At 37.2% G+C, this 12,046-nt stretch overlaps 1 protein-coding gene across 2 annotated transcripts; it reads right to left on the bottom strand.

The window, feature by feature from the left end:
* Positions 1-134: 134 nt before the first annotated feature.
* On the bottom strand, positions 135-4,820 carry LOC106171536 (uncharacterized). 2 transcript variants are annotated; one of them, XM_013551931.2, is made up of 5 exons: positions 4,628-4,820; positions 2,627-3,028; positions 1,694-1,795; positions 1,219-1,425; positions 135-869 (listed from the first exon to the last, which is right to left on the bottom strand). In XM_013551931.2, exons 2-5 carry the CDS (start codon positions 2,940-2,942, stop codon positions 631-633), a joined length of 864 nt encoding a protein of 287 aa, XP_013407385.1. In that variant the 5' UTR covers positions 2,943-3,028; positions 4,628-4,820; the 3' UTR covers positions 135-630. The 2 variants fall into 2 exon arrangements, with proteins under 2 accessions (XP_013407385.1, XP_013407386.1); XM_013551932.2 differs by having other exon boundaries at positions 2,627-3,025; positions 4,628-4,803.
* Between the last annotated feature and the right edge of the window lie 7,226 nt (positions 4,821-12,046).

The following is a 12,046-nucleotide window of genomic DNA, read 5'->3' as shown; positions in this document are numbered from 1 at the left end:
AACTCATTTGATTCATTTCAAATTCCATCATTTTGAAGGACTGTGACTATGTGCTTCTAAATGGAACTTAAAATAGACTTTTATTGGTATACAAAACGGTGCAATCGCTATATTGAAATACGAAAACACATTGGTTACAGTGAATTTTTTTATTAAAAGAAACATGCAAAATTACAAAATTATCAAGAGTACAAAAGACATACAATAAAATATTTACAGTAGTATTCAGGATGAAGACTGGTGTTCATTACAGCATGTGAAATTCAATAATCTTTTTTTTTTCTGTAATGGGATATTTTCTTGTAATTTTTTCTCTTGCTTTTAAAACAAGCAACGAATTTATGTCCATCTGTTTGGCATCATCAAAAATTAAGAAATTAAACATGAAAAATAAAATACCTATTAAAAATAAAGAAGCATAAGTACGTCAACATCGTCAATATCGTGTCTACTGATTTGTCAGAGGTATAAATTGGGAGTATTTCATGTTCTAAAAACTATAATTGTTGTTGTAACTGTGAGAACTAAAACTGGGAATAATCAATCTTGCTGTATTTGATACAGCTACATTGGTATTAAAATATTATTTGATTTAAAAAATCCCCAAACAAAATGGCACGTGTGGTTTCCTTATAAATGGGTGACGCAGTCCGAAATAAGGCCTTGTTTGTATTCATGGAGAAGCTGTTTGCTTTGGTTGAAACTTTTGCATTTTATACTTTTGCGTCTGAAATCGTTTGTACATTCATCACTGTCAGTAATTTGTTGACCTGTGAGTTCATAGAAAAACTTTCTGTTCGAGAAGAAAAGTCCGGGAGGCGAGGCGTGGTCGGCACACAGCCAAGACTTATCTTGTTGGACTTTGTAGCCTAGAAGACAAAAGGTAATTGGGTTTTACGTCAGTCGTTTTTTACCTTTAGGGAAATAGTATGGTATCATATTTATTAGAATTAAAACACTTCTAGGAGATTCAAATTCATGGAGATACATGGTATTTTGACATTTCGGAAGCCGGCAGGCGGATAGTGCAAATAAATTCAATACTTTCATAGATTAAAATATCAAAAAATATTCTTTTCCAAGAACTTAGCATGTTGTACAAATGTGTCGCAATAGGTTTGCAACTAGTGTTCTGAAGCCAGAATCAGGCGCACCAATTTCTGAATTGTGTTAGGTGTCCTCATCTAACACAATTTTTAAAAAGCTGTTTTATCTCACCTGTTGCAATTAATAGTCTCGCAAGACTAATATCTCGCAGATTTGGAGAGTGAATCGCCAGATAGAATGCTGACGTCCCCTTATCATCACAGTGGTGCACGTCACAGTCACGTGATATTAAGAGGCGTGCCATGTCTTCGTTCCCCTCGTGAAGGGCTATCAGGAGAGGCGTGCGACCTTCGTTATCATAGTGGTCAATTAGTGCACCTACAAGACAGTTAACGGGTTAATATAATAAAAGAATACCACACTTTAACAAAACATTTTAAATCCACTCAATATGTCTGTTCTTTAAGGTTAAATATGCCAAAGACTCAGGTTTACCAGGTGTTTTAGGCTACTGGTAAGCTTATTCCAGGTGTTTTACTGGTAAGCCTATTCTTTACTCGGAGAATAATTCGTGTTGGTATATGATAATATCATTTTTTTTTCAAACTCAACTATACGTACGAGAGTAAGCATGCTAATGTCTTACCATTGTTAAGCAAGGTTTCTGCAATGTCCACATAGCCGTACAGTGAAGATAAGGACAGCGCCGTCTGCTTTCTCTGGTTCTGTGCATTTACGTCTGCTTTGTCTGAAGTCAAGATGAGATAAGATTAAAATGACATAAAAGGCCATAGTGCACTTGAGTGATATGATCGCATAAGCTCGTTCATCGCGAAGATAGACTCACTTGATTTTTTTCCCTTTATTCAGTTCGATACATAATCATTCGTACCATTTGTCAATACTATACAAATTACATGCCGACATAGTTAGGAAAATATATCTGTGACAATCATCTGATGCCTTCCTTTTTGGTCAAACAACTGGAAATAACTTCAAAAAGATAATGATTTGATAAGAGTTTACCACGTTTTATCAACATCTTTGACGTAATGACAAGTTATTATGCAATAATTTACTTATCAAAGATGATATCCGAGTTCCTTCCTCTTTTGAATATTAGATATCTTCTCAAGTGTGTAAAAGTTTAGATATATATAAACATCTATTTCCTCAATGCAATCTGACATTCAGGATATCAAAGCTTGATTATAATCTGAATGTATCCTGCCGTTATAGTATTTTCCTCAACTTATCATAAACAAATCAACGCTTATAAAATACGCCAGTTCTATAATCATTTTAACCTGTTCATTGAGAGATAATATTTCAAGAGGATAAACTGAAGGAAATATTAATTTATCTCGTTTTTGTGTTTTTTTTTTTTTTTTTTTTTTTTTTTTTTCATGTATGACACATTGCTCAAAATCATCAGTCGGTATTCATAATACATGCCTTAACGAAGACGGCTGGTTCCAAATCTATCAAAAGCAGAGACCAGCAGACGTACATGCATAAAAGTACCTTGACGACACATTTACAAACTTTTTTAAAACGTGGAAATTTTTGAGTAACTTACGTGATAACAAAAGGTGGACCATGTAAATATCGGCCTTCTCGACTGCCTCGTGAAGGGGCGTGTTTCCTCTGTCTTCAGGTAGGTCTGGATCAGCGCCATTGTGAAGGAGAGCTTTAGCGATGTCCAGGCGGCCATAGCAGACGGCATAAAACAATGCCGTTTTACCACCGCTGGTTTGTCTAGCGTTAACGTCGCATTCGACTTTAGTCAATTTCTTCACAGCATCCAAGTTGTTCTTCAACACTGCTTCGTGCAATCTCTCGTCATTGGTGCAATGTTTGTTTTTCTTGGCTGTTATATTTGTAACTTTTACCATCTTTGTTGGTATGTTAAAAGTCTTGTATGGTCTTAGATTGTCTCAGTTTTGTCCCACTGACTTCTTCACTCAAATTATTGTTTCTGCTGGAAAATAAGACAAGGGAGGTATATATAGGGCCCACGTTTGTTTACGCATCTAAAAATAGAACCACCAATGAAGAAATTTGACTATCTAATGACGTCACGTTTCCACTGTTTCACTATCTCGTCATTTCGTCTTCCATATAAGGGCATTTGACCTTTGACCAAAGTCGGCAGGTAGCGTGGTAGCAACCATCAGACCTTGTCTTCACTGTAATAATGTGTGATTTACGAGAAGCATGGGTGAGAGAACGGTGTCAAAGTTTCACGCTAGATGTTAAAATTTAGATTCAAACGTACTTCCTTGTTGTAAACAGCGCTGACCATTGTCTTTGTACTGACCAATGGAGGGGGTTTTCCTTACTTAGTACCCCTTCAATACCCGAGAGAGAGAGAGAGAAAGAGAGAGAACACGAAGTGCGTGTGAAGTATCGATAAAACTACTCAAGTATCTTACAGTAATACGCAACTGCACACATAAAAGAAAGGAGAGTTGTGACGCTGTTGAAGTGGTGACTTGCGTCAAATTGGATAACCCCCATGCTTAGATACAATGCGTCTACTTTACACCATATGCATTTATACTGATTGGCATTATCAATGAAGTTCTGATATCATGCTATTTTACCCTTATAAAAGCTTATAAAATTCAAAATAATTATGGTCGACACTTAAAATAAGTGAGGATGCACACCGGTACACAATGAAGGATAAAAAATACATAAAATAGCCCTATGTTTCAAAAGCATTTAATGAAATAGTGAGATTGTCTATAAATAGGAATGTTTTGCAAGAGAGCGCTTTTTCCTTTTTAGTTTCCGATGTCCAGTCGTCTGCAATCCCAGGGTGTCAGACATATAAACGCTCGTTTAAATTTGGTGTAAATTGAATTCGACTGTGCGGCCAAATTTATGGAAAATATTAAATGACAAATTTTGAAAACAACAAGAGTTGTTTACGAGTAACGGTATGTCCTCACATAACGCCATATACGAACCACTGACTGTGAAAAGCAATTTCTCTTTGTACCTTGTAGTTTCGAATAAGTATGAGGCCAATTCATATGGTCATTTATTCTAAGATAAGAGTGCTAACCTTTACTCTCCCCCCCCCCCCCCCCACCCCCAACCCTAACCCCTATCCAATTAAACATGTACAGGTGTAACAGGAATGGTTGTCTAGGAATGGAAGTTAGGGATATTTGGAGTATTGGGGTTAGTATATGGGACGAATGTCGCCTGTACAAAGCAATGGGACGCGGACTACGGTTCCTAGAGGACTTCCATACCTGTTACACCAGTAAGCCGTTCTCGTGGCAGTGGTATTCTTTCAAGAGTCACTGTCTGATTGTTGCGTGTGATGTAACAATCAACGACCACTTCACCATCTTGTGTACTACCAACTGTCGCGTGCAACAGTGAAACAGTAAGGATTTTACTCTAATTCAATAACAGTAATAGTATGCATTGCACACACAAGGATTGTAACGAAAGATAACAAAAGCAAGTTACAATTTCAATGCGACAAGTAATCATAACACCGTATTATAGCCTAAAAAGGTAAACTGAAAATGAGCCCTGAAATATTAACTTCAAATATTACCTTTATGTGCACTCCAGTTAAGAGAAGGCGCATTGACACACAGGCTGTGATACTGCGGTAAAAACTCACACGCTGACTCCAAGGGACGCTGAAGGTGTAAATGACAGCAGGGATAGGTCTTGTCTAATTTTTATCCACCAACTCTCAGCGATGAATCAGTTCTGTGAATCAACCCCGGTGCCACTGGTACCACGAGCCTTACTTGACCCTGTTGCCAGATATCCCACAAAAACAACCTTTCTGATAACATCTTTAGGGACAGGAGCGGCAGCTGTGAGAGAGTGTTACATAGGTGACTAGATCGTTAAAAATTAGATAGATAATTTGATTAGAAACCGACAAGATTACGACGAGAATGTCCGACAACCATATTTTTTGGAATGTCATGACGGGGAAATTGAAATAGTAGCTGGCCTTTACATGCTTTTTTAAGATTAATTTTATCACTTCTTCATTTACTTATTTATCAATTCTCTTATCTACTGTCTTGTCTTTTTTATTTGTTAATTCATTTTTGTTTATGTATATATACATAAACAATAATGAATATATGTTTACTTATCTGCATATATTTATTCATGTATGATTATTTCTGCACAACCTGTACCTGTTTGTTGTGATTAAAGTTCTGAACTGTTGATAAGAGTTGCTATTCATTTCCATTAAATCACAGTTTTAAGCACAACAACGGCTCAAAAATTAATTGACATAAATTTTCCGGTGTTATCGAAAATTCTATTACCAATTAGAAAAGAAAACGTATTTGGGGAATCAGGAGAGACTAATATTACAGAAAAATATGACAAAAATCCCAATAACATATAATTTATACTTATTCCTAAAAAAATAAACTACGTATTACATGTCCATGTATTACATGTACTTCTGTCCGTAGTCATAATATGGATTACATCCTGTTGCGTGTTACTGTTACTCACGAAACTGACAAATGATTTCTTTTTTAAAACTGACAGTTAAAAACAAAGTTAAAGACAAGCTCAAGTCATTTGGATGTAACGCACTGTATTCATGCGTGTCATTACCTATTCATTTCGTAGAAATAGTGATTTTTTATTACTCCTCCACATTTTATATGAACAACAGAATTATTCTTTGAGATAAAGTAGACCCGTGGCGTTTTTGTAGAACGCGTAATGATATTATCAGTTAAGTAAGTGCAGTTCATTAAACAGGATGGGTAGATGCTGCGTTTGGTGCCGTTTCGATGAATTCATTATCAAAATAAAATTTTACATCTCATTTTGTTTATGCACACTCATAGAAGATTTTTATCGAAGGTTGTTTTCTTCTTGGTTACAAGGTACCATTAAAGATAGCAATAATTCGTTTTCTGATGGAATGTGTCGCTGGACTGATATAATGATTCCATCACCCCGCGGTCAAGTGCGGCCAGCGTGCGGTTACCAGTAGTAATTGGCATGCACTGGTCCAGATTTAGGGTGGTCACCTCGAGGACACGGGATAGTGCTCACCTCACAGTGCTCGACTGGTCTTCATCTCACACACACACACACACAGAGAGAGAGAGAGAGAGAGAGTCCATTGCATGCATACTAGTATGTCTACATGTATTTACAAAACTGCTTCACAAAATACATTATCCAGTAGCTGAAAAAATTTTATAGACAATCGAGTTTTACACATAAGACGGTGGCAGTGCTAATTCGAATTTGGATTTACCAGATAAATTCCACATCATAATTAAGATAAATGTCATAATTTTCGGACTTGGTTGGTTCTGCAGAGTACCGCGGTGGACCACTGACGGCTGTGGTGCTAACTTTCAAGCCTGTATTCACACGATCAGAAGATAACGTCAGCTATCTGTTATATCATCTAACCACCAAATTGTGCTTAACCTTCCCGCTCCCGTGGAGGCATGGTTTAGGGACCTTCTTACTTCGTACGGTACACTTTTCTGTTTTGCACAAGTTTGAGAGATAAGCGACTTTTATGTTAATCTTTATTAAAATAACCTGACTTTGAGCGAAGAGAGTCCTTACGCTCTACACGGACAGTGAACTGGATTACTTTCTTGGCTACATAGGGACTTTTGATAGGAACTAAAAACGCATGTACAGAAACCTGTACCGTTTGTTAAATAGTTTAATTTAAGTCTGCTATTTCTGTTTTCATTTTCGTTAAATGGGTGTCCTAGATACTGTGCTGTATAATGTAACTGCTGCAGTACATGAACGCGTCTTCATTTCAAAGAGTACACAGACTGGATCTTTCTTGGGAAATGCGATCTTTTTTAAGTACAGTCAAATCGTGCCTGTACATATAGGCCTAGCCATCACCTGCGTCCGTCGTCACCGTCGCCGTGCACTTTCACTGATAACATGATAAGCGGAATTCCATTTGACCTTTAGTCTTCGATCTTACAAAACTGATAAATATTTGTAAAATAAAGGTCGAGTTTGTTGGAAAATCAGCTTCATCGGACTAATTATCCAAAAGACTTGCTGTTTTTTCTTGCTTTTTCAGCACACACAGTGTCAAATCTGTTGAACTATTGTCTTCAAACTTACAGGAGTGATCACAGTGCTAACGTACAGGTCGGGTTCGAAATCCAGCCTGATTGAATTATTTCTCTTGAAGTTATGAGGGGTTTTTTCAGCACATATTATATTGTATACAAAGTATCTTTTCTAGAAGCAATGCAATTTATGTAAAATGTCCATATTTCACATCACACCCACAGACCTGAAACACTTCGCTAGTAACATTATTTGAATATCCATGTTACGTATGGTACATAATAAATTCGTGGTGATTTTGCTGTTAAACATTATGTATAATTGGATCAAAATTGACAAAATATTTTTTGAATCATTACCAGCTTTTTTGAATCTGTACCAGCTTTTTTGTCTGTACCAGCTTTCGCCACTTTCTCAAATTTGAAAAAAGAAGCGTTTTTTTGTTTTCTTGTATTTTATCGTGTATACATATTTCCTCTGATTTCATTTTTCTTTTGACTTCCTGTTTCTTTATGCTACCTCTCTCTCTCTCGCTCTCTCTCTCTCTCTCTCTCTCTCTCTCAGTATAATATGAATAACGCTGAAAGCAAACCACAATCACATATTGCATGGCATTGTGTTAGATGTGCTCCTCTGTTCACAATCAGTGAGAACATCCCGCCGTATAAGGGCACAATGGAAGATAGTACAGGAAACCAACGGTCTCTTTAGAATATACGAAGAGGCGACTCTTTGTGCAAGAAGTTTGATAGAATTAACTTATTTTTTAAACATATGCTAAACAATATAACGATCATATCAGCCTAATTTCAGAGTCGGTTGGTGGTTTTGTTTATATATTTCTATTCATTTAAAGGGGAGGAATTGTTTTTGATTTTAGAGCATAAAACCAACAGGTTTTACCTCGGGCCACAGGGTCAATTAAAAAAATTAACTTAATAACCAAACCAATACCCAATGTATTTTCCCTTAAGAAATAGGCTATAAGGAATTTTCCACAAAATTAGGGTCGGTTGCAATCTCTAACGAACTTATCAATTTTGTCTGGCCGTACTGTCTGGGCGTTGACCTTTTTTATTTTTGGCTTAGCTTGGGAAGACCTTGAAGAAAGTATAGAATATTACACAGTTATGTTTTTTTTATGCAATGCTTCTCTTAATCGCTGCATTGAAAGGTTAGGTCTTCTATTTGCACCAGATATTACCTAAACGGAAGCCTGTTATCTAAAGAATAGATCTACTGCTGCCGGAAAATCGACGCAATTACATATCGCCAGAAACCGAACACGAAATTTCCGTCAATTAAATCGCCCGTATTGCATGACAGGGGGATTTAGATACTTTGCAGTAAACCAGAAAAACAACATATTATATCAGTTATCATTGCCTTGGCCTTTCAGAGGAGTTCTCAAGAGAAATGACGTGATATATCTCGTGGCATTGAAAACCCCTCACCTTGTTTGTACCTTGGCCTAAAAATGTTGAATGCACTGGAATGGTTTTTTGTTCTCTGTCTGTTCTTTTCCATTGGCAAAGCTGTCTCAGTTTTACTTGTGTGACAGCGACTATCACCGTGACCGGTGCTTGACTTGCCACCGAATCACACATTTTTACATGGGTGTGATACTGGCTTCATTCGTTTTATTTCATTTACACGTTTGAGCTTCGCGGTATTGGAAATAAACACTCCAATCTAAACTTTTGACCCAACATTATTGCCACGAATACAAGGTGGGTGTAGGCAGTCGCTGCTGTACAGGTAGACCCTGTAGTCTATAATGATTGACCAGAAAATAAGGTTAGAAATAATTGCATGCTATTCCATTTTTTGCGAGTGTGAAATATTGGGAGCGGTATGAATACCAATTAAGTGTCCCAAAGTAATTACTCTTGTGACCGTTAACTTGTCAATATGCCCTGATTTGAACATTTAGACTGGAATTTTTTCTTATCCATGTGGCGAGTCGGCCATCCAACAGGTACAGTCAAATTGACACCCACTCTCTTGTGACCTTGACCGTTACTATCATAGGAAAGGTAGCTGAGCGCGAAAGGGTACTGCTAAGTAACAACGACAGTCCCTTCAAAAACGCCAAAGTCAAATTAGCCATTTTCACCGGTTTGACGAAACAGAGGGTCCATGGAACAGAGAGTCCACCCTTCATTTAATAATACAGGTTAGGGTTAGCCTGACGTAAGTGGGTCAAGATCTAGGGCGAGGCTTACCTTTGCTTACTCTGTATCACGGCACATAACGAGGGTCACCTTATAGACTTCTGTAGAAACAACTATTTCACTCTATAACTAAAATAAATAATGATAAATTATAGAAGACATTCAAACACCTCTCTCTAGACTAATGATACAGCAGTTGAATCACCCAGGAATCCAACTGAACTGTTCGTCCATCTGGCATGCAAACACAAAAGGGCTGCTAATCAATGCTAGATAAGGACATACTTTTATGGAAAAGTAGGGTTTTCATCGACAATCTAAATATCTTTATCTTCTTTTGCAGGGCAGTGAAAAAAAAAGTAATCGAACATCCATCATCACAGTCCCCGGGTGTATGGACAAGATAACGAAAGTAGCATCGCAGTTGACCTCCCTTCAGGGAATTCTATCTGGAATAGATTAAAAATAAACAACTACTCACTCTGCTATGAAATAAAGCACTCCGACCACTCACAAATTTCAATTATTTTTTACTTTATCGAATTTTAAAATATAGGTATGTAATAATCGACTTGACGTTTTTAAGGACAGCATGATTTATTTATGCAGTTGCGTGTGCCTGAAGTCTCTAGCTTCATATTCTTCTATAGTTATTTTTATGTCTTCACTATTTTTTCAGTTTCTAACTTCACAACTCATTGAATCTGATGATGGTATTATTGAATAAAAATCCCCTAAAACGCAATGAAAAGATCGAGTGTTTTAAATGTCCAGTGTTTCTGATTAGACACCTTAGAAGCAGAAATCAGGTAGTTGAGTACACAGGTACACAGGTACACAGGTAGTTGAATTCATAGTAGTCAAGTGTAGACCCTACACATATTGCGTACGTAACAAAAGGCCGCATTTTGAACCTTAAAAGTGTTCAAGCTACGCAAAGCTGGTCTATCTTTTCAGCTGATGTAAACGGTAAATGTCCCAAAAGATTCGTTTGAAACATATATTTGTTTGAGCTATAAAGAAACGATTTATGAGTCTTTTGTACTAAACACGACTTGAAAGCAAAAAAGGGAATGATGTCAGTTTACATTTTCTCATCTCAGGCACAGCAGATGTATATTAGACTGTGTGAAACAGATACCATTCACTACGTGTAAATATCAAACCTCTAACTTATTATCTGTTTGTTTCGGTCTTGAATTACATTGGATAAGGCCTAGGCGGTTACTTACTACACTTATAGGCTGGACAAATATAAATAGTTTTCAAATATAGATAGTTTTCAGACATTTTCAGAAAAAAATGATCGTGCCTCGGAACATTACAGTCATTGAATTAGGTCAATTGTCTTGGACTACTGAGTGAAAATGCAATTCCAATGTTAGAACCTATGTAGTAGATTGGATTATGTCAGGAAAATAAGATGAGTTTGGACGGCTGATTGAACTTAATTAAAGGTAACGAGAGGATACCGCGTGCTTCACAACGCCCGTGCATGTCAAGTTAAGAACTGACTCAGAGATTCAGCCAACGATAATAGGGCATCTTTTATTAGTCGCCTGAAGTAATAAACTTTCTGGTATTTATTATGGCGAATGTTTACTACTTCTGTAGAATTTTTATAAGATCTCGTCTCACCTTATGATTCCCCCCCCCCCCCCCCCCCCCCCCCCCCCCCCGCCAGGTACGCTCCTCTGATCATTTTATTAACACCGTGCATGTGGAAGTGGTGTCCAAATAGAATACCCGGTAAATACATTCACAAACCTTGAAGCACTTATGTCGTTCACGAAAAGGTCCCCCTCATTCACGTACGGTGTACACTATTACACTTCAGAGATATCGCCAAAGAGAGTGATTCAAAGAACACAAAATTGTTTTGTGATTACCTAATATGGACAAATATTTCCATATTATTACAATTATGCATTTTATAAAAATCACAATAACCTTCGAGGGTACCAATTTTCGACGTTCTGAATCGGAAAACTGATGAATTTCCCGTCAGGTTTCCAGTGCCCCGTTGTGTAATAGACGTAGAAATCTTTTCATAGGAATTTCAGTAGATTCAGTGGAGGATTTCTCGATAAATGTACAGGCTTGTTTCACATTGTTTCTCTGAGTAGGACTAAAGCAACCCAGATGTCCAGTAATTAACAACAGAAATTACCATAATTTTTTGCGACAAAGTCTATTGTAAAAGAGCAAAAATGTCCATTAGCTTGTTGTAGGAACATGTATGATAATTATCTAACACGAGCTGAAAATAATTTCATACCGTTAGTGTGATGAAGGCACACAATTAGGTTGACTGCACGCTGAAGGGATGGAATTATTTTCAGCTTGTGTCAAATAATTATTTATAGTTATTAGATTTATCTGTTACTTTGGGAGCAGGTCCAAGAAAGACTATTGTATGTGATGTAGTATTACACATATGATTATTGTTTATGGTTGATGACAAAGGCTCGAAAATAACACTTGAATCTGTTTTATTCTGTCTCAAACCTCATAGGATAACTTCATTGTGACCTAAATTGTTTCCAAAGCGGATAAGAGCAATTCGTTAATAAGAAGTTTTAGAATCTGGGGCGCGCGTTTGTGTGCGTGTGTGTGTGTGTGTGCGCGCGTGTGTGTGTGTGTGTTTTTTTGTGTGTGTGTACGGGGGGGGGGGGGGGGGGGCGGGGGGGTGAACAGCACCCCACCTCTACAGAGCTCTAAAGAGCTACAGAAGTACAGTGTTT

This window comes from Lingula anatina, chromosome 2 (genome assembly GCF_051362555.1).
Source record: "Lingula anatina isolate TDL-2025a chromosome 2, LinAna3.0, whole genome shotgun sequence".
NCBI lineage: Eukaryota > Metazoa > Brachiopoda > Lingulata > Lingulida > Lingulidae > Lingula > Lingula anatina.
This window is presented reverse-complemented; position numbering and strand designations above follow the sequence as displayed.